Below are 24,656 nucleotides of genomic sequence, written 5' to 3'. Positions count from 1 at the left end.
TGTCTATGCTGATATTTTCATTTGATGTTGCACTTCAAACACATTTAGGAGCTTCATTTTTAATACCACTTGGCACAAAAATCATTAAACATTTTTTTCTAATATTACTGGCAAATTTACTAAAAAACTTACTGAATTTAAAAAATATTACAAATTTACTAAATTTGAACTCGATTTACTAAATTTACCAACTCAGGTCCGTTTTTTTTTACTAAATTTAGTAAAATTTTACTAAGTGTAACATTCCTAGTACTTTCGTTCATCGCTTTATTTGACTTGAAAATATTTCCGAAAAGTTGTTCTAATTTCTTAGGGATAAAATATTTGCAATTATCACTTTGGCATTATGACCTTCATTCTATAAAGAAAATTGATGATTCTAATTTATTGTCTGTTTATCTCTATGCTGATATTTTCAATTGATGTTGCACTTCAAACACATTTAGGAGCTTCATTTTTAATACCCCTTGGCACAAAAATCATTAAACATTTTTTTCATACTTCTGACAAATTTACTAAAAAATTACTAAATTTCAAAAATATTAAAAATTTATTAAATTTGACCTCGCTTTACTAAATTTACAAACTCAGGTCCGTTTTTTTTTTTTTTTACTAAAATTAGTAAAAATTTAATAAGTGTAAAATTCCTAGTAATTTCGTTAATAGCTTTATTTGACTTTAAAATATTTCCGAAAAGTTGTTCTAATTTCTTAGGGATAAAATATTTGCAATTATCACTTTGGCATTATGACCTTCATTCTATAAAGAAAATTGATGATTCTAATTTATTGTCTGTTTATCTCTATGCTGATATTTTCAATTGATGTGGCACTTCAAACACATTTAGGAGCTTCATTTTTAATACCCCATTTTAAGATCCCACCGATAACGGAAACGCATATAGCATTTGAAAACTAGTACTACTACTACTAACAACTCACCGCAGCACCAAGCCGCCTGAGGCCAACACAGCTACGCACACTCGGCCCGGACGGTTGGTCCGACGAGGACGACCTGCTTTCCGTTTAGCCCTAGACGGTTGGCCGAAAAGAACAATCTTCGGCAATCTGTTATCCTTCATCCGCACAACGTGGCTTAGCCACCTCAACCTTTCTTTCATTATAACCCTAGGGAGCGGTATTGAACCACATTTTTCGTACATCGTATTGTCTGAAATACGATCAGTCAGCCGGGTACCCAGAACAATCCTTAAGCAATTTCTCTGGAAAACATCAAGCAAATCTTTATCCTCTCTTTGGGGTGCCCATGTTTCAGAATCATGCTTGATCATTGTGATCATTGTAGCTTCCAATACTCTAACGTTTGTTTGCAGACTTATCTTCCTATTCTTCCAAACTTTTTTTTACCTGTGAAAAAACAACCTGAGCCTTGGCTATTCTACTTTTAACATCTTCACTAATAATACTACCATGGTAAGTGAAGCTGCCCACCTGATCAATCTTTTCATTACCCAACGTCACCTTTTCGTCAATTGATTGAGTAGTAACCTACCAGTAAAAACACGTTCTCTGGTTTTCAGGATTGTCGTCTTCCTCTTAATAGTAACACAAAGATAAATCATTGCCATCATAGCAATGATCATTACAATACTTTGAACTAATAGTGGAATTTCGTACCTCTTTCCAAACCTGGAAGAAAAAAGAATTGTTTAATACAGCTAAAAACCAAGCTTGTGAAACGACAGGGCCGATCTGAATAATAGTCTAGGATGACAGGGGGTGCTCTGACACAATTTATAAATGACAGGCTCAGAATAAAAGTGGGTCAAGTCCAATACATTTTCAATTTTGAAGACGCCAATAATAATCATTCCTTTAATAATCAGATATTTTTCTTTTTTTTAAATAATTTTTTAGATAAATTTTAATAATAAATACGAGATAAATCGTAATAGTTAAATTTCAAGAATTTTTTTTTTAATAGATAAATTTTGATTAAGATATTTTTTTTTTTTTGAAATGTCGTCAAATGTGAACCATAAAGAGATTTTAGAAAAATGATGGATATCAAAGGATTAAGAAATTGCGCTTCCACTATTTTTGGAGAGCCAGTGCCCTCCCCCTGCACCCAAATGACGGTCCTGTGTTTGTTATAAAAACCAGGGATGAAATCATGCACGCCTTGACAGGGTAAGGGATGTAAAACCCTATTTGTAGATACTTTGCTTTGGCATCGTATTCTTTATACTGCATACCGTATCCAAAGGGTATTTGTAAACCCAAACGACAAAATAGAAACACAGTAATTGGTAACAAGAAACAAGCCCACTCCTTTCCTAGGGGACAAAGAACCGATTTCGACATCCGAAACCCAAAAAGAAGAAAATAAACACATCTTGGATTTAAAAATCTTTTTCAAATTTCCGAAAATGTCTTTTCATAACTGACTTCTACTATTAGGATAGACATACATAGCATCTATAATCATCCCTGAATCAGCTTTGAATTTGAGCTGCAGATATTCCAGAACTAGACATTTTTTTATACTAAGGAACTGTTTTCAAAGCTCTCTTTTTTATTTTGCAATAGGAGACTTAGGGTACTGAGAGGGGGACATTCAAGAGGAGGACTTTAAGCGGCCGGCGTCAAGGATTTTCGACCATGAAAATTCCAAAGGTACACTGTTTGGAATTCAAAGCCTATTCACTCTGGAAATGTTAAAAAATGTCCCATTTCCGGTGCCATATAACACTTTACAATGGATTTGTCAAAAAAACTTATACTAATCATACATACATAAACATTAGCTTTCGAGTTAGCTCTTAAACAACTCTTAATGATTTCTTATAAGAAACACACATCAGCGTTTCAAGCTGTTTTTCAAAATTCGTAAAAATTGTTTTCTTCACAGAGTTTTACAGTTAAAATAAACATATTTTTTTTCATGAGGCCACATCTTTCAAAAGGTATTTTTTAGTTTTACTTACTAACAGGGCTAGGAGAGGGAGTATGCAAGAAGGGGGATTACAAACCTCCAGACTCCAGATTAAAGGTTTTCGACAATAAGGATTATAATGTCACCCTGTTAGGCTTCCCAGACTTTCAAACCCAGTAATGGTACCAACAAGTGCCATTTTCCATGCCGAAAGGTACTTACGGAGTTATCACGAAGAACTAACTAAAAGCACGTAAGTATAATCAAGAACTTGTAAACGATCCATGAAAATATCTCTCTATGATCTTACAATAGGAGACAAATTAAAGGAGACAAAAAAAGGAGACAAATTACTACTCTTACAAAAAAAGATTTTATTTGTCTTTTAAGATGGGGGGCTCAAAATCTCCCGATAAGAGTTTTCGACCATGGACAATTTTACCGACATATTTTTAATTTTCGCATACCGCAATGCCATTTTGATGGGTTTACAGGACTTTAAAATATCTTTAAAATATTCGAAAATTTGTTTCTGCAATAATCTTTAAATATTAAAAGGAGCATGTACAACATCTATCATGAATTACCGTTACCTGAATAATTTTTCTCACTAGACAGCTTCAAAATGTGTTTTAACACTTTTTTAAAGCTCTTACTAGAGCTGTGTTTTCAGGCACCAGGTTTGAAGCGCGTTTTGAGCGGGTTCGACAAAAATCTTTTTCAGGCTCTCCGTCTTTACCCCAGCAAAACTTTAAAGCGTTTTCTTCTTACGCGTTCCAAGCGTGTTGGACACGGGTTCCTCAAAATTGTAACGCGCCAGAATAGGAAGATTGAAAACGGGTTCTGAGAAGAGATTCGCCCGTGTTGAACACGGCACTCAAAACAATAATCTGCACAACCTGTCGAACTCAGTGTTGGATGTGGGTGACAAGTGTTGCCACCCTGGCCTGGAAGAATTACTACATCTGAGAGAAAAAATTTACTAAATCGCATCTGTTTTTAGTAAATGCTCAAAAAATTTTCCGGCTACCGCCGCATGCGCACCATCAACCATCAATTTTTACTATAGGGGGATAATCAATTGGATTTTCACATTCTTTTTCCATTTTTGTCCTTTTCTCTCTGTCTGTTTCTATTTTCTTTCGTTTTCCTTCAAATAAACCTAGTGCTGTCGCTTGTCACTCGAATCTTATTTACTATTTTTAAATTAAAACTACAGTTGTCGCCGCATAGGCTTACAACATAGATTCGCTGGAGTTACAGGAAGTGGAATATTTCTGATCCTTAAAAAGCGTGGAGCTACTTCTGATTGGTTTAGGGTAGGAGCGGGCTTGCACAGCGTAGAAGCAAACTCCACTTTGAAAGCTCTCTTTTTATGACTCCTTCACAAGTCTGTTACTGGACTATTTTAGTTCGATAGGGATCGGTCACGACAGTTGGAAAAGGAGAAACAACAGCCTGCTTTGAATTTTCACCAGTCGCTAAACTACTGTTTTGTTTGTTCAAATCACTTCTTGCCGACTTGACCGATTCGGACAATAGTTGTCCATTTGTGCCTACAAGAAGTGAATTCAAAAGGGCAACAGTTGTCTCCCCACTCTTACAGTATCTTGTCGGGAGAAAAGATTCTAACAGAAACGGACCGCGAGCGACACCCTGCCTAGTAAGCCTTGTCTGTACTTGACGGCTTTTTCTTGCCATCTTCTTACGGGATGCTGTCCTAGCACCGATGAGGCATTCAAGAACCTCGAATGCATCGATCTTTCTGCTTTGTGCAGCTCTGTAAATTACACAGTAATTTACTATCTGAGTAGACTGCAATTTATTGCTATTGGTAGTTTTTGGTGCCTAACAAACAAGAAACTGTCGTCAAGACAAAACTTGTTTTCACCTCGAAATTCTTGACACTAACTGCGACGGTATTGACCAAGTCGCAACTCTCCTATTTTCATTTTCTCTGCGCACGATTTGCTTCGTGTGCATCATCGTAAGAACAGTTTCCATCTTTAGCCTATTCCGAAGCTTTGTCCTCTTGCATAGAGAAACTGAGAACTACCTTTCAGTGCCAGCAGATGAATAAGAGAGACTTCACAGTTGCAAGATAAATTCGTAAGGATCATCAAACATCGACTCCCCCCTACCATCTTTCACCCACTGCAACTGCTTCCAGAAAAAATATCAGCTTCAAATTTCACTTACTCTATTTTTCTCAAAGTCTTTCCAAGACTCTAATTTTGATCATTGTACACAAGAACGTTTCTTTTTCGCTCTGTTTTCCTATCAGCATTCCCCAACCAATTCGGAAATCGAATCATTAGTGGTACTGGTGTTCTAACCGAATCGCTCAAAGCAACGGCGGGATCGATGAACTCGAGGTTCTTGAGCGTTTCATCTTCGCTGTCAAAACTCTTGGCGAACTGCCGGCAGACTTCTACATAATATGACCTGCATTTTTTTTCGGAATTCTGTAAGCTTCAGCATAAAACGACTGTAACAAATGACCCCCAGTTTTGGCCCAAAGTTCAATTCGCTCAGAGGAAGAAATACACTCTGGAGTGTCTAATCCTCCAGGGAGAGTTTCAAAACTTCGGCAAGTGCAGCCCTTCCTATCACACTGGGCTTCACAAAGCACTTCAATAGCGAGTTAAATGTAGTTCTGGTGCTTTCAGAATACTGTGAACGTGAACTCCTCTGCTCTGAAACTCCAGATTGAGCACATTGATCTTCTTCAGCGTGACAGACAGACAATATAGAAATGCTAGAAGGCATCGTTCGTGAAACGGTAAATCGGCCTTGCCTTCTCCCGATAAGCCCTATCAGTGTCCGTGATGTTTGTTCTATCACCTAGGAACAGAACCAAGGCAGGCCACTGTCCTAAAATCCTGTAAACCGCTGCTTCAAGAGACAGCCATCGTGTAAGGTAAACAGGTGACGCACCTATTCTTTGAGTTTATAATTATTTCCAATACAAAGTTTTGGCAATAAGTTAAAAACTTTTTCTTTTATTGCCAATAATTTCTTTTTCTTCTTAAAATAGCATGCCGTGTAGGAGCCATGTAACAGGGCATATTGCAAACTTGAAAAAAAAACTGTATAGAAAACTTTCCAGGTTTTTTAACCTTTCAAGTCATTTTTAAGGGTCAATTACCCCTTAGAGCTACCTATTCCTGGGTATAATCACAATCAGCAGGCTCAATAAAACTTGAAAATGCTTTCAGATACTGTTAAACAAATGTGTCATGATGAAAGAGGACGTGAAAGTAGGCCTTTTTTTGTTAGTTTGGCCTTAGCCTACAGTCTTTTCTGATTCCATATATTTGAACTATTATCTAGGCACATTGCAATTAAAGACCTAGCATATGTCTTATCTACTTTTGGGTGAAGTAGCGATTAGAAAAACCAGTCAAAATTTGTTTGGAGGACTCAATAGTTTGCGGGTTCTGTCCACTCATTAGAAAAAAACATAAAACAATTCATGGGTCAGTTTTTCCGCCCCCTTGAGGACTTACCACACCAGTGAGTGCTGTTCATCCTTTTTTGTTTAATTTTTCACCCCTTTCGAGCAGAAACGGACCACGCACTCTTGTGCTTCGAACACACCTATCGCTGGTTTCCAAACCACGATTAAAAATAAGTTACCGCCTGGCGAATTGTCTTCTCAATAAAAACGACGTTCGTAAGTTGAATCCATTTCAAATTTCCAAGGCTTCATGCGCATACACTGATGGTGATGAAGAGGTGGAAGGGACTGAAACTACAGCTATAGAAAAAAAAACATCAAATTCAGACAGAGAAAAATATTCTAATTTTGTTCAAATGAATGAAACTTGGCACGAAAATCATTAAACATTTTTTTTTCATATTTTTGGCAAACTTACTAAAAATTTACTGTACTGAAATTCAAAAATATTCAAAATTTACTAAATTTGAGCTCGATTTACTAAATTTACTAAATCAGGTCCGTTTTTTGTTTCTAAATTTAGTAAAATTTTACTAAGTGTGGCAACATACTGCTGTCGCTGCAACCATGATATCAAAACAGAAGTAAAGAGGAACATTCAAACTTGAATAACCTAAAGAAAAATAGGATGACGATACACAGGCAGCTGGTCAGAGTGCCCCCATGTGGGCTTACATTCACTCTATTCGTTTGCTTTAAAAGAAAAACGAGAAAATTCACACTTTGCAGATAGTGCCTTTAGTCATGCCTGTTGAATTTCATTGCATAATTTCGATCAAGATGGCAACTGTTTTTGGGGAAGCTTAGTTCCTGTTTCTGAGCCTCTGCAAATTTTCACGTGCTAATAGCTTCTAAGGAGTAACTTCGAAATTAAAAACTTTTAAATATTCAGAATCTGCATAAACAATAACTTTTGCTGTTGTGCTTGCTGCAAGATATTTTTTTTTTGAGTTAAGGTTTCTATCGAAAAAGGTTGTTATTTACTTAAAGTTTATTAACGCGAGCTGCTTTATCCAATGCTCTCTTAAATGTGAAGGGGCCAACTACTCCTTCCTTCAACTCCAAGTTCTTACAGTCAAGTTTAACATTCGTAAAATATTGCTTCGAGAATGAAATCCATCCCTGAAAAAATTCACCACTTAAATATTTATTAGGAGAGGGAGGGTGGAACACCCCAAATGATTAATAAATAGTTTTAAAGGCAAATTATTCAAACACACCTGTTTTATAGGGATGTTCTCCATGGACACCCCCCCTCCAGAAAACAGGAAGAGATTTAAACATTATATGTAAATAGGAAATGAGAAATTTATTATTTATATTCGTGATAACTTGGCAGCGCATGGTAGCTCCCCCCAAAAGAAATTTCATGGTTAAGCTCATCATACCCACCCCCACTTTTTTACGTCTGTGCTGGTAGGAATGTGAACACAATCTTTTATGCTACACAGAAAAGATTGTCCGATAACCCAACAGCACCCTTATTCAGCCCTAGTCTAAAACGAAGGGAGATTAAAGATTAAATTCTACCTTTCTCTCTCTAGACTCGATCAATATTCATCTGAAGACGCGTGGAGTTTGACACAAGAACGGATCCAGGATTTTTTTTAGGGGGGGGGCGCAAAATAGGTTGATCCTATAAACTTACGTTAGAAGCAAGTTTAATTAAAGCAAAATGGCGTTAACTAAGTAAATTACACTACTTTAGACAACGTTAGGGGGGCGGCATCCCCCTGGATCCGCCACTGGCTTCACAGCTTGGGAATTAAATATACTTTAAAGAAACTACCCACCCGCTTACACAATGACCCACCTCCCCTCCTCCATAATAGCTGATGCGCAATTATACATCACTGTTCATAATTTCACGAAGCATCAAGTGAATCAACTTAGTTAGACGAAGCTCTAATACGAACGACTAAATGACTTTTTAGGAAGGAATGCGCCACCGTGCGGTATTGCTTCTCCTGAAACTGATAAGCTTAATACATAGTTTTCGACACTTTTAAATTGATTGGCCATCTCAGAATTTTCAATCGATAGCGAATTAGCACTCTTTGGGGCTTCTGTTATCTTTCTTCTGAGGAAATATGTATCTGATACGATGAATAAGATGGTCTGATTTTCATCAAGATCACTTGCCTTTCTATGGGTGTTTCTCCCTTTTTTGAAAATCAGGCAACTTTTCCCGGGCTTACAGCTCTTGATGGGTAACTTTAAACTAAATGAATTTGGTATAGTTGAAATCAACAAAAAATTGATTGTTTTGATGTATTAACTGTTGTCAAAACTCCCATTTTAAAGTTTCGGTTATTATTAGCCTAAAAATCTTCGGCGGTGCGCCGCACAAAACTGGTTGGCGGCGCGCCGTCAATTGATCGGCCTTTGTTCTATTTTTAGAATTTTTTTGGCTTGTTTTTTTTTTAAGTTTCGAAAACTAAATTGGTACCAGTTCTTTTCGGAATTCCTTCTAAGCAAGAGTTCTTGGGGTCCATAATTTCTTTTCAGAATCGTTACAATGACCAAACCTCGGACATAATAAGGAAGAGACATCAATCTTAACTCTGTCAAATATTCTTTTAATTGAAATGATCGACAGTAAGACCTTAAACCGCTTGAAAATTGAATTAATCCGAAAAAATAGGGGTTCGGTAAAGAGCAATATGAAAACTAAAAAGCGCATAGAAGCTGCCTTCGGGTAGTTTGCGAGCTTAGCCCTTGAGAAGTCTTAATCATTTTTGATTCTGAACATTTTCTAAAATATTTTTTCTTAGTATAAAAAATGACTTTTTTTTCATGTCTTAAAATGACATGCAATCTTTGGTGATCATAGTTTTTGGATTTTTTCTTATGCGGCCGCTCCACTGGTACTCTATGTTTGGTCATCGACAATACTTTTTTTCTGTTTTCGATCATTATTAATTGGACACAGGAAGAATAAACACATAAGTCTTACTAAAAAAAAGTAAAGATGAATTATTTCGCGAGAGTATGACTAAATGACAGTTGTCATAGCATTTAATGCTGACAAGAACAAATATTTGAATTGCGGAACAAGCAACAATGGTGACATCATTTGAAATGCATGTGAGCGTTGCTGTGGCAGTGATAGATTAAATTTCTTTGGAGTACCAAGAAAATTCAATGGTCATAGTGGTGGTTACGACAGAGTCAAATTTCCAAAGACGATAGTGCTTAAAGATAATGCAAGCCTAAAACTAATAGTTGAAGACGCGGGCCAACTTCTTGCTTATCGCGCAGGTAACAGGTTACCTTTTGATATGTCATATCAACATCTTTTTGGTATTACCGTTCAACGGTAAGTAAAAGCAACACGATCGTACTCAAGCAATAATGTCAAAAATAATATCCTGTCTATGAGTCGGGACTGTAATCTGTGTAAAAATAATGTAGTAATAGACAATGAAATCGAGAGCAAAATTAAAAGGGCATGGACAGATAACACCACGAAGGAAATTAAAGACAATTCAATGAAAAGCAAAGCATCACCGAACGTTAACAGTATCACTGGTAGTTTACCATGAGATACCATCATTGAACAGAATAATAGCAAAGTTGAAAAGTGAAGATGAAATACTTCAAGAACGAATGTGTACATAATAGAGTTATCGTAGCATTGAATGCTGACAAAGACAATTATTTGAACTATGAAACAAGCACTAATGGTGACACCATTAGAAATGTATGTGTGCATTGTCATGACAGTCAGAGATTAAATTTCTTTGGACTACCGAAAGAAATCAACATTACTGAAGGTGGATATACTAGAATAAAATTCCCACAGATGATATTGAACATATTGCATACCTAAAAGTAATAGTTGACAACAAGGGTCAACTTCTTGCTCTTAGTGTGGGTAACACGTTACCTCTAAATAAATCATATCGCCATCTTTTGGGTATTAACATTCAACGGAAGGTAAAAAGAAGACAGGTGTACTGCTGCACCAATGTCATAAAACATATTATGTCTCAGTGTCAGAATTGTTACCTGTGTAAAAATAACGTGGTAATAGACAGTGAAATCGCCGACAAATAAAAATGGCATTGGGAGATAGTATCACCATGGAAATTAATGACAATTCAAAGAAAAGCATACCATGGGTGGATGTTGCTAGTATCATCGACAGTTTACCATCAGATACAGCCAATGAACACAATAACGCCAATGATGAAATGTGTGATGCGATTGCACCTGAAACCATGTTAAAACTCTCGAATGACCCCCAAAATGGAATAAGTGTCATTTCAAGAGAAAAAATCATGAATTATTGTATGAAATGGATTCAAAGCATTAATTTTTTTATGATGATTAATTAAAAAAACTTTTTCCACAAAATAAGTTTTTCAAAGAAAAGTAAAGAACTCCATTAAACCAAAAATGAGCAAAAATAAAATAAAATAATCTACCAAGCGTGAAACTACCACAAATCAGCATCGATAAATTAATGATACCCAAAACGAACAGAAATTACAATAAATAACCGAGTCAAATTCAGAACGAGCAGAAATTAACAAAAGTAGGGCTCAAAACCCCTATGCTATCCCAAGGCCAGAACATAATTTGCCCTTTACTGGAAAAATATAAATGTTTTTACTTTTATAACTTTAATAAATCAAATAACATTAACATTTTGATTACTAAATATCAGTCAATGTATATTAAACTGACAATGCACATTCATATGTAAAAAAAATATTTTGTGGAAAGTTATTTTTAATTGCTTTCTGTTCGTTTTATATTGACAGTCTTTTCAGGGAAACAGAAAATAATTCTTTAATTCTTTTGATTTTTTAAGACTTTGGAGAAAAATTTCAGCTATTTTGAACAACATACACTATTTTAAAAATCTGGACACAAACAGTGTTTAATTTAGTTTCATACCTCCTCTAGTTGACCTGAAATGGCAAACTTGATACCATTCGCAAAAAAAATCTGTTTACTTTCTTTGATAGCTTGCATACACTTACGGTATTTTGATTTGGTTAAATTTTAAGAGCAGAAATAGTCCCAAAAGTTTGAACATTATACCTTCGGTCGTTCTTGGGATGCTGCTGAGATGCCTTATTGGGAATTTGCATTAACACAGTGCATTTTTATTTAATCTTAAGGCAACATTTAGGTTTTAAACATAATACGCAAATGGGAGGCTGGGCATGGGAGGGGGAATAGTTGCCCTCCAATCACTTTCGACTATTAAAAGGGCACTAGTCCTCTCTATTTTCAATCGAATGAACCCTTTTCGAAGTTCCTACGACAACTCCTTCGATACTAAGTGCCCTGGTTTAAACAAAAAAAAAAAAAAAGTATAATACATTGTACACATCATCAATCTTTACTATAAAAATGTCAAGCCTTCCAATCACTTTTGACTATTAAAAAGGGCACTAGCCCATTCAATTTCCAATCGAATGAGCGCTTTTTGAGTTTCTACGACAACGCTTTCAATAAGAATCTTACATACCCCAAGAGCAAACATTACAACCCTTGCCTTAAGGGCCGTGAGGGGATTGTCATTCTAAAACGCCTAATGACCAGACCTTTTAACTACGTTGAACACGACGGCTATCTCAAAATTTTTATTGGATGTGTTTGGGGATATGGTTGCGTAATAGGGGGGTTAGTTGCCCTCCAATCACGTCCGACTAGTATGATTCCTTTTTGAAGTTTCTACGACAAAGCTTTCTATAAAAAAAACCTTATATGTCCCCTGGGCATAACTTACAACCCTTGCCCTGAGGGCTGTGGGGGGAGTGTCATCCTCAAAAATATAATTTCCAGAGTTATAAACTACGTCGAACAAAATGGCTATCCCAAAATTTTGATTAGATGTGTTTGGGGAAATGGTGGGCGTGAGAGTTCCTAAGGCTAAGCTTTCAACAAAAACCTTATATGCCCCCAGGGCATAACTTACAACCTTACCCTGAGGGCTGTAGGGGGAGTGTCATCCTCTTAGATATAATTTCCGGACCTTTCAACTACTTTGAACAAAATGGCTATCTCAAGTTTTGATTGGATGTGTTTGGATAAATGGTGGGCGTGGAAGGGATGTTAGTAGCCTTCTCATCACTTTCGATTATTGAAAAGGGCACTAGCCATTTCAATTTCCAATCGAATGAGCCCTTTTTGATGTTTCTACGACAACACTTTCTATAAAAAACCTTATATGCCCTCAGGGCATAACTTACATTCCTTGCCCTGACGGCTGTGGGGGGTTGTCATCCTCAAATACCCAATCTCTAGAACTTTCAACTAGGTTGAACAAAATAGCTATCTACTAAATTTTATTGGATATGCTTGAGGGAAAGGTGGACGTAATAGGGGGGTTAGTTGACCTCCAACCACTTTCGACTACTAAAAAGGGCACTAACCCTTTGAATTTCCAATCGAATGAGCCTTTTTTGAAGTTTCTACGACAACGCTTTCTATAAAAACCTTATATGCTCCCAGGGCATAACACAACCATTTTCCTGAGGGCTATGGCAGAGTGTCCTCCTCAAAACACAATTACTATCTAGAAATCAACTACGCTGAACAAAATGGCTATCTTAAAATTTTTATTAGATGTGTTTGGGGAAATGATGGGCGTGGAAGGGATGTTAGTTGCCTTCCAATCACTTTCGACTATTAAAAAGGGCACAATCCACTCCAATTTCCAATCGAATGAGCCCTTTTCGAAGTTTCTACGACAACTCCTTCGATACGAAGTGCCCTGGTCTAAGACCAAGAAACCAAAAAAAAAATAAATAATACATTGTGCCAGCATCGTTCTTTAATTAGGCAGCGCCATTGCGCTGCCTATGATATTCAGTGATATTCAACTGTAGAAATCATTACCAACCTCTGAAAATCATGACCAATACATAGAATTCCCAACATATTCATAAAAATCAAGACCAAATTGTATGGTCTAAGGCTATCCTCTTAAAATCCTGACATATTCATAAAAATCATGATTAAACTGTAGAAATCAAGACCAACCTCTGAAAAATCTTGACCGATACATAGAAATGCCTTCAAATTCACAAAAAAAACAATACAAAGAAATCCGGAAGAATCCCATAGAAATCATAGAATAAATTCTCAGAAATCAGAATATGGGCCCGCTTGTATTCGTTGTTTTTTTCACCAAGAGCATGAGAGCTTACATAATACCAGATAACGCATCATTCTCATGTGATGCTCGCCAGATGAGTACGGTGCGCCTTGTATCCAAAGACCCTTTTCACCAAGAAATAATAGCTGGCAAGGGTTCCCTAGAATTATTCTAAATGATTGTTACTTAGTCAGCAACTAAAACATTCTGAATTTACCAACTAGTTGAGTTTGTTGAAGTCAAAAATGAAAAACTCCCTTTAATTGATATGCGACTGATAAAATTATTTGTTAACAAATTATTTCAATTGCCTACGCCTAAAAATAATGGAGATATAACAAAGTAATGCATAAATATTTTTTATTGAGATAAATGGCATGTTGAACATCATCATAAACAGTGGATGCTATGAATCCATTACGTAAAATACTTCAATTTGTTTTCCTCTTGAAATGACATTTATTCCATTTTAGGGTCATTCGCGAGTTTTAGTATGGTTTCAGGTGCAATCGCATCACACATTTCATCGGTGGTATTATTCTGTTCATTGGCTGTATCTGATGGTAAACTGTCGATGATTGTGAACATTCACCGATACTAGGCTTTTCTTAGAATCATCATTAATTTCCATGGTGATATTATCTGCCAATGCCATTTTTATTTTGTCGGCGATTTCACTGTCTATTACCACATTATTTTTTACACAGGTAACAATTCTGACACTGAGACATGTTTTATGACATTGGTTCAAAAGTACGCCTGTCTTCTTTTTACCTTCCGTTGAATGCTAATACCCAAAAGATGGCGATATGATTTATCAAGAGGTAACGTGTTACCCACGCTACGAGCAAGAAGTTGAACCTCGTTGTCGGCTATTACTTTTAGGTATGCAATATGTTTAAACAATATCATCTCTGGGAATATTATTCAAGTATATACACAATCAATAATGATGAATTTTTCGGTAGTCCAAAGAAATTTAATCTCTCACTGTCATGACAATAATAATAATACTTTATTTTTAACCCGCTAAAGTAACAAAAGCGGAGTATAAATAGAAGAAAAAACAAAAAATGCATAGAAAGCGACTAAATACACAGTATTACACAATAAAACACTAAATACACAGTAAAAGCACGAAATTAATGAAGGAGGCGGAAACACCCATGACGAGCTGGGAGAGCCTCCACTGTCTGGAGGAGTTTGTCAGCAAGCCCAACTAGCTTTTCAATTATGTCTAGAAGCCCAAAAACTGAGACAAGATTACGATTCCGGTACCATGGGGGCAAACACAGTAGAAAACGCAAAAAAACGAAAACAATAAGAACGTAATGACCGAGCATCTTTTCGCCCAAGAATGGGATAAACACCAGAAAAGAACAAAATCGAACGATCAGTAAAAAAGACTACAATTTAGCAAGGGTCTTCCTACTGTATTTCCCCCGATTGGCAACAATTTTGGAGCAAGATACATGGATCTTTTTCTTACAATTCGCCATGGCTTGGTCTCGGAGAGATTTACGATTTTTAGCAATGTTAATGCCCAACCACCGAAAAGAAGAGACACATGGGACAGAAAAAGAAGCGCAGTCTAAAGGCGAGTTACAATTACTGTTGGACGAAAGATATTCGCATTTAGAAAAATTCAGTGATAGACCAGTTTTACTACGGTTTGTTGCAACTGTAGACACAGAAACAGAAAGGCCTTTTCTAGCCCTACTAATTAGAAGTATATCATCAGCATACGCTACGTAAGAAATATTAACCGCCTGAAAAATACAAGTGGTTGGGATATAAGATAGAACAGAAGAAATGCAAAATTTAAAAATAGAAGGGGAAAGGACTGCACCTTGTCTGACACCACGCCATTAATCTTGGGTGACCAAAACGGTCACCCAAGCTTGTGGGCGGGCGACGCTATCAAAAGCCTTGGAAAGGTCCAAGGCGCAAAGATAGAGTTCATATCCCATTTTAGTCGCGTCAATAAGAAGATCAATTAGAACTCGATGGGCTTGCTGGCAGCCTACCCCAGGCGAAAATCCGAGCTGATTTTCGCCAAAATGTGCACTTGATATTGACGGAAGAAGAATATATTCAAAAACTTTACTGAGATTGCATGACAAAGTTATTGGCCGATACGACGTGAAATCGCTAGGAGGTTTCCCTTTTTTAAGAATTGACATTACATACCCATATAAAAAACTATCCGGTACCGCAGAAACACACAAGCACATTTGGAAAAGCAACTGCAGGTGTTGAAAAAGAAGTGGGCAATCAACTTTTAAATAATTGGCAGAAATGCCATCACAATCGCGGGAATTCGAGTTCAACCTTTTCACTGCCTGCTGAACCACAGCACATATACAATGCACATATACATTTCCAATGGTGTCACCATTAGTGCTTGTTTCGTAGTTCGGAACATTTTCTTTGTCAGCATTCAATACTACGATAACTCTAATATGTGGACATACTTTCTTGAAGTATTTCATCTTCAATTTTTAATCGTTGCTATTACTGTGTTCCATGATGGTATATGATGGTAAACTATCTGTAACACTGTAAACGTTTAGTAATGCTTTGCTTTTCATTGAATGGTCTTTACTCTCCTGGGCGACTTTATCTGCTCTTACCCTTTTAATTTTGCTCTCGATTTAACTCTCTATAACCACGATATTTTTAAACTGGTTACAGTTCCGACACACAGACAGGATATGATTTATGACATTGATGCTGGAGTACGCTCGTCTTGCTTTTACGTAACGTCGAATGGTAATACCACAAAGATGTTGATATGCTGTATCAATAGGTAACATGTTTGCCGCGCGATAAGTAAGAAGTTGGCCATTATCATCAACTATTAGTTTTAGGCTTGCATTATCTTTAAGCACTATCATCTCTGGAAATATGACTCTGGTATAACCACCACTATAGCCGTTGAATTTTTTTGATACTCAAAAGAAATTTAATCACTCACTGCCAAACGATCGCAAAAATTTCCAATGATGTTACCATTAGTGCTTGTTTTGCAATTTAAATATTTGTCCTTGTCAGCATTCAATACTACGACAACTCTATCATGTAGACACACGAGACTCGTACTTTCTCGAAATAATTCATCTTTAGTTTTCTTTAAAATAAGACTTATGTATTTATTCTTCCAGTGCACAACTAATAATGATCAAAACCGAATAAACCAAGTATTGTCGAGGACTAACTATAGAGTACCAGTGGGGCGGCCACATAAGAAAAAATCCAAAAACTATGTTCACCAAAGATTGCAGGTTATTTTAAGACATAGAAAAAGTTTTAAAAATATGTCTTTTTTCATTCTAAGAAAAAAGGTTAAAAAAAGTTCAGAATAAAAAATTATTAAGATTCACCTTAAGCACTAAGCTCGCTAACTAACCGAAGGCAGTTTTTATGTGCCGTTCAGTTTTCATATTGCTCTTTACCGTCCCCTGAAGGTCTAAGTTCAAAAAACATTTCACGGATTCAACCAACTAAATCAAGAATGAATAGTAAGGGAGGGGTGTTATTTAAACAAAAGAGGATAAATAATAAATAAACACATATAGCATAGTTGAAGTGTAAATTCAATGAGTGTGATCAGGTGTATTAAAATTTCTGCAGATCGAAACAAGTTTCATTAGTCTTTTTTTATTCTTAGAAAAAAAGTTAACAAAAAATGTTAAGAATAAAAAATTATTAAATTTCGCCTCAAGGGCTAATCTCGCAAACTAGCTGAAGGCAGTTTTTATGCGCCTTTATTTTTCATATTGCTTTTTACCGTCCAATGAAGGTCCAAGTTCAAAAAACATTTCACGGATTAAAGTCAATAATTGAAGACTGGATAGTAGGGAGGGTGTTTTTTAAATCGAAGATGATAAATGATATACAAACAAATGTAGCACAGTGTCAATATAAATTCAATTGGTGAAGTCGGACGTATTACAATTTCTGGAAATCGAAGCAAGTTTCTTTAACCTTTATTTCAATTAAGAAAGAAAAAGTTAAAAAAATATTCAGAATCAAAAATCATTAAATTTCGCCTCAATGGCTAAGTTCGCAAACAACCCGAAGGCAGTTTTTATGTGCCGTTCAGTTTCAATATTGCTCTTTACCGTCCCCTGAAGGTCCAAGTTCAAAAAACATTTCACGGATTGAATTCAATAGTTCAAGAATGGGTAGTAAGGGAGGGGTGTTTTTTAAACCAAAGATGATATATGATATACAAACACATATAACATAGTGTCAATATAAATTCAACGGGTGTGGTCGGACGTATTACAATTTTTGGAGATCGAAACAAGTTTCATTAGTCTTTTTTTTCATTCTAAAAAATTAAAAACAATTGTTTTGAATAAAAAACTATAAGGTTCGCCTCAAGGGCTAAGCTGGCAAACTAGCCAAAGGCAGTTTTATGCGCTTTTTAGTTTTAATATAGCTCTTTACCGTCCCCTTAAGGTCCAAGTTCTAAAAATACTTCACGGATTGAATTCAATAGTTTAAGATTGCGTAGTAGGGAGGGATATTTTTTAAATCAAAGATGATATATGATATATTGACACATATAACATAGTGTCAATATAATATCAATGGGTATGGTCGGACGTCTTACAATTTTTGGAGATCGAAACAAGTTTCATTAGTCTTTTTTTCATCATAAGAAAACAAAGTTCTTAAAAATGTTCAGAATAAAAAAGGTTAAGATTCGCCTCAAGGGCTAACTACCCGAAGGCAGTTTTTATGCGCTTTTTAGTTTTTATATTGCTCTTTACCGTCCCCTTAAGGTCCAAATTCAAAAAACATTTCACGGATTGAATTCAATAGTTCAAGAATGGGTAGTAAGGGAGGTTTTTTTTTAAACCAAAGATGATATATGATATACAAACACATATAACATAGTGTCAATATACATTCAATGGGTGTGGTCGGACGTATTACAGTTTTTGCAGATCGAAACAAGTTCTATTAGTCTTTTTTTCATTCCAAGAAAAAAAAAGTTAAAACAATCAGAATAAAAAATTATTAAGATTCACCTCAAGGGCTAATATAACACACCCGACACATATAACATACGTGTCTTAAAAATTTTTCAGAATAAAAAAGGTTAAGATTCGCCTCAAGGGCTAAGCTCGCAAACTAGAAGCACATATAACATATTGTCAATATAAATTCAATGGGTGTGGCCGGACGTATTACAATTTTTGGAGATTGAAACAAGTTTCATTAACCATCAAAATAAGTCTGTCCAGTATGCAACTCAAATCACCGTGGTATGCATATTCGCGGGATGATGCCAAAAAATATGCCCGCAAACAGATCACTGATATCATATACCAAACAATCAAATTGAAAAATCGATTGCGCAAATATCTTGTTACGATGTATTGACGCTTAACATCAGTTGGCCAACGTCCCGGAAACAACACATTGATTCCCTTAGAATACATTTCGAAGGATATATTATTTTCAATGACTTGTTGGCTCAGTCGAGTAACGTGTCGTTCTTTTACCATAGACAATCACGGGTCTCACTTTCTATTCATACATCAGACATGCATTTCATAAAATCAATGGAAAACTGGTTAGAAGCTAAACAATGTATCGTTGGTAAAGAAATGTCACCATCTATAACTATAGTTAACAATAACGACATCTATGACTTTGGTTATGTAGTCGGCAGCATTGGGGGAATCGCCGTTAAATCTTCTTCATGGTCTTAAACCACTAATGAAAAAAAGAGTATCGCTCTCTTCAGACAATCACGGGTCTCACGTTCGATTTATACATCCGACATGCATTTCATAAAATCAATGGAAAACTGGTTAGAAGCTAAACAATGTATCGTTGGTAAAGAAATGTCACCATCTATAACTATAGTTAACAATAACGACATCTATGACTTTGGTTATGTAGTCGGCAGCATTGGCGGAATCGACGTTGAACCTTCTTCTTGATCTTAATCCACTAAGGAAAAAAAGAGTAGCGCTCTCTTCGTCTAATGAAAGCACAGGGTCATTACATTACAATAATGATACCTGCCCAGTTGTAGTCATAATCAATAATCAAAAGTCAATAATCAATAATCGGTTCGATACCATTAGAGTACAAAAAAGAAGAGATTCCATCTTGTTAGATTAAGCTCGCTTCATCTACTAAATACATCCGAGGTGACCATTCTTTTATATTGAAACAGTTGCTTGAGATAACGAAATAGGCCCGCTCTGAAATCTTGGCATTGCTACAGAAATATTTCCAAGAATCCTTATCATCCGTGACGTTGAGATAAGAGGCATCCAGTATGTTTGGATATGTATGTGTTTAAACAGACTGAAGATTTTTCCTCGAGAATAATTGTTCCTAAAAAAGTGTTAGATCTCGTAGAGGGACTAGCAACTCCAATATGGCTGCTCTTGTACTGTATAAGGCAGTCATAGGAATGACAGGGTAGGGCCCCGCTTCCTTACATTAACACAATACTACTGACATTGGACTTTACAGTTCCTACTGGTGGCACTGATTTCCGTTTTATGGTTCTTCAGTCAGGAAGTACAAAGGGGGCTGAATACCAGCCATCCCTTGCTTTCGCATCTTTCTTTTTAGCTTCCTCGGATTTCTTCAGGTACCCGTTTAGAGCTAGTTTGACTCTGGCTAAGCATACAGAATCACGTTGCTGACCCCCCTTTCAAACTAAATAACCAGCGACACCAGGATTCGAGCCCTTGTCTTCACGCACAAAGGATTTTAGGTATAGTGTTCTAATTTCGACCCGACTTTGGCACAAAATTAGGACATAGCTAATTGGCTTGGAACTTCGGATAAGCTATATGAATATCGTCCTAGTTTTAGAGGTCACATTGCCACGTTTGCCTCTAAACATTAAGTTACACAGTTCACACAAAAGTTGTCCACTATTGCATTATTGAACGCAAGTTTTAGGAAAGATGGGAAAGTCAGTGGGTTTCCTTTTTTTGAGGAAGGGGTTCCGAAAACAAACGTAACCACCTGAGGCTCAATAAAAGGCTGTAACCTCAGGTGTTGTCAGTGGATCAGCTACCCCAATCAGTTGTATGAATGTGGCTTTTGGGTTTTTCAAAAGAACAGCAACTCTAGATTTCCTCTTGATTCATGATCATTCAAAAACAAAAATTTGGCGTAAAAGCTTAGAGTGGATTAAAATGAATATGATAGTGAAAATGAATAGAATTCAAATATAAAAAAAAATGTATGGAAGTCGAGAAAAACACTATAAAATAAATAATCAGTAATTAATCTACATAATAAGGGCGTTGATACGTCCCAACACCTCACTTTCTACGCAAGAGTGATTATTGTTTCTCATTGATTCACGATTGAATCCTCTCACTTAGGAATGATGGAATAAAAGTTTTGAAATAAAATGTGTCTTAGCCCTGTTAGCCGATGTTAGCTATAGTTTGGGTCGGTTATGATCTTATGATCTTAGAAGTTTGGTGAAGATTTTACATATATTTGCTCACCAAAAAAGAAGAACATTTATAAAGAAGATATTCGAGGATTATAAGGGCTAGTTGAAACTCATTTTAACTGGAAATGAGGGAAAGAATTGAGAATGGAATTGAGGGAAATCCAAAATTTTTGCAAATGTCATTGAATAGTGGATTTGCAATATATTTTCCTCTCAATAATATCAGAAAATAATTCAGCGCTAGAAATATTCGGCGGCGCACCACCGCCAACTGTATTGACGACGCGCCGAAGTCCTTGCGGCTGCCACGCACTGAAATATTTTCGGCAGCGTATCGCCGGTTTTCGGCTTGACTTCGGGGACTAGTTGAGAGAGATTTTCAACTAAACCGAGATATACATTGCGCATGAAGGTTTTTAAAAGTGCATACCAACAATATCACAGGAATGGCTTATGGCATTAAGTTAAAACTTTCAGAGCACATTGAACTGACCAAAGAACACTATGTACATACTACAACTACTACTAAGACTACGACTACTTTCGACTGCGATAACTTTCGATTGGGATTGTGATTACTTGCAACTCCGACTACTTGAGACCGCGACTACATGCGACTGCAACCACTACTACTACTGCGATAGTTACTTCTACTGCTACTGCTACTAATACAATTATTGAACTAAAGCGAAATAGTTTAAGTGCAGCCAGGTGGTCAGAATGACAGATTGATATTTTAGGAACGGAATAGGGTTTTAAGTTTAAGCTTTTAAGGACATTTGAAGAAGATGTAAAACTAAGTAAGTCAAAAGACACTATGTGTATCCAGATTGTCAAAAGGGTGTCTGTGGAATATCCCAGGAAGAGCTATGGGTAATAGCTTTTCTTTGAATAACTTCTTTTATGGAAACAGTTTTCTTAAATTAATGTCATAATAAGTAAAGTTCACAGTTCAGTTCTGCTGCTTATTAATATTTTTGTTAGCATAACTCCGAGCAAACCACTATTTTTACTATGAATGTAGCCTGATGTCATAACATCAAGACTCAATCCTAATATTCTAATTCTCACTTATTTCAGCATCCCAAATAAGGGGTGATTCTAAATAAATTTGCATACCACCTCTCAAACGAAGGACAAGGTGAAGTGTTGATTCCTTCTGTATGTTGTAGTCAGAGAGAGTGTGGCTGTCTTCAATCTGTTTACCAGTGAAAATCAGACGATGCTGGTCGGGAGGGATACCTTTCTTGTCTTTAATCTTGGCCTTGGCATTCTCAATAGTATCTGACGGCTCTACTTCAAGAGTAATGGGTTTCACAGTCAAGGTCTTAACGAAAACTTGCTTACTGCCATCCAAACGAAGGACAAGGTGAATTGTTGATTCCTTCTGTACGTTATAGTCACAGAGGGTGTTGCTGTCTCCAAGCTGTTTACCAGCAAACATTAGACACTGTTGGTCGCGAGGGCCTTGTCTTGAATCTTGGCCTTGATATTCTCAATAGTATCTGGTGGCTCTACTTCAAGAGTAATGGTAATCCCAGTCAAGCTCTTAACAAAAACTTCCATCCCACCTCTCAAACGAAGGACAAGATGAAGTGTTGATTCCTTCTGTATCAACACTTCAGCTGGTTCAGAGGGTGTGGCTGTCTTGAAGCTGTTTACCAGCAAAAATTAGACGCTGCTGGTCGGGAGGGATACCTTCCTTGTCCTGAATCTTGGCCTTGACATTCTCAATAGTATCTGATGGCTCTACTTCAAGAGTAATAGTTTTCCCAGTCAAGGTCTTAACGAAAACTTGCATACCACCTCTCAAACGAAGGACAAGGGGAATTGTCAGAGAGGGTGCGGCTGTCTTCAAGCTGTTTACCAGCAAAAATCAGACGCTGGTGGTCAGGAGGGATGCCTTCCTTATCTTGAATATTGGCCTTGACATTCTTTATAGCATCTGATGGTTCTACTTCAAGAGTAATGGTTTTTCCAGTCAACGTCTTAATAAAAACTTGCATACCACCTTTCAAACGAAGGACAAGGTCAAGCGCTGATTCCTTCTGCATGTTATAGTAAGAGAGGGTATGACCATCCTCAAGCTGTTTACCAGCAAACATCGAACACTGTTGGTGTAGAGGAATACCTTCCTTATCTTGAATTTTGGCTCTGACGGTTGCAATTGTGTCTGAAGATCCAACTTCAAGCGTAAAAACCTTTCCAGTCACGGTTTTAACAAAAATCTGCATGATGTAGTTCTAAGTGAACAGCAGAATACATAGTCATTTTGAAAAACATCTATACCCGTAATTCAATAATAAAAAAATTGTAATACGTCTGTATATACTTATACACATATAGTGCTTATAAAATAAAATGCATGACAATATCTATGCAATTAGCTGCTTTTAAAAAATATTTTAATTACACAACCTTCTTTATGCAACTCTATGTAAACGCCAGTTTTTTCATGACGTTATATTTCTAATTTATATAATTTTTTTTAAAGTCTAATAATAATCTAATTTATATTCTCATGGTTCGAAAACAAAATTCATGTTTCTAGCTTTTATATTTTAGCTGCAAATCAGGGGAAAGACAGATAAATCACCACTTGATCATGTCAAACAGTTCGTAGTAATGAACTGCAAGTAAAATTAATACATCAAAGGACTTGTACTTTTTATATTTGGAAAATAAAAGACCGAGATGTTACCCTGTGGTGACACAGTGAATTGATCTCCGTTTGGCAATAAGGGACCATTTGTTCACTCTTAACATCCGCAAGGCCTTCAATTGAATATAAATATTTTGGTTTGAATTTCTGCAACTGAAACGCATTTTTTTTTTTTTTTTTTTTTTTTTTTTTTACAAAAACCGCAAATTAATATACAAGGGGATAAAACGCAAATATTTTTTAAAATTTGCTTCTAAGGGGTATGATGTCATACTTAGAGCTACTCCGTTGTTCCTGTTAAAGAGCAGCTTCGGTGAAAGTAGTATACTAAAATAAGATACAGTTTTTGACAAAAGTGCATTTTTCGGTAGAACAGCCATTGTTGACAACGTGGTATGTGAAACTACCCCCTTGACATATTTTCTCGCTACCTAGCATCACCTATTCCCCCTACGAGTACCGGTCGTATTTCACTCCTAGTCTAAGTAGCTTAGTCACCTTCACACTAATTTTTAGAACTCTTCCTGCATATTCAACCTTCAACACCTCCGAAAATGCATTCATTTTGCTAAAATTTATATCAACAAAGCTTGAATTATATGCATAATTAAGGCTAAGAGAGTTTTACCTTGCCATTCGATTCCACTAACGCGTTGCCTAAAGCAAAGGGCCATAAGGCTTCAATGTATTATTTATAATTTTTCCCAAGAGCAACTTTATATGGAAGGAGTAGTCATAGGAACTTGGGAGGGGGATCATTCGATAAGGAATTGAAAGCTTTAGCGCTCTTTTTAAGAGGCATAGTTGATCGAAGGCAACCATCTCGGTCCCATTCATTTTTAGCTGCCCTTCCGCAAAACATATCTGATTAACATTTCGAGATAGCCATTTTGTTCAAAATAGTCCAAATAGATAAATAAAAACTTTCAAAGATAGAAATAAATACGAATTCTCCAAACTTATGAAGAATATAGCCAAATGGGTTTCTGGTTATTTTGCTTAACTCAAATATCATGCTTGCACTTGCACATCAAACTATAGCTTTTTGCAGGCAGTATGCTTATTTAAT

General features: G+C 36.3%; 1 protein-coding gene and 1 pseudogene across 6 annotated transcripts in view; both read right to left on the bottom strand.

The window, feature by feature from the left end:
* Positions 1 to 24,656, bottom strand: part of LOC148947806 (solute carrier family 66 member 2) — a 57,778-nt gene that overhangs the window by 7,660 nt on the left and 25,462 nt on the right. For all 6 annotated transcript variants that reach the window (XM_089095449.1, XM_089095448.1, XM_089095451.1 and 3 more), the window contains exon 3: positions 1,513 to 1,649. In XM_089095449.1, the coding sequence (XP_088951575.1) occupies positions 1,513 to 1,649 (137 nt within the window). The remainder of the gene's footprint in view (positions 1 to 1,512; positions 1,650 to 24,656) is intronic.
* LOC148947807 (uncharacterized) lies at positions 21,986 to 23,159 on the bottom strand (annotated as a pseudogene).

Source organism: Artemia sp. Qi Xiang Cuo, chromosome 10, assembly GCF_049724085.1.
Source record: "Artemia sp. Qi Xiang Cuo chromosome 10, ASM4972408v1, whole genome shotgun sequence".
Classification (NCBI taxonomy): domain Eukaryota; kingdom Metazoa; phylum Arthropoda; class Branchiopoda; order Anostraca; family Artemiidae; genus Artemia; species Artemia sp. Qi Xiang Cuo.
The sequence above is the reverse complement of the archived record's forward strand: the minus strand, read 5'-3'. Positions and strand labels throughout refer to the sequence as shown.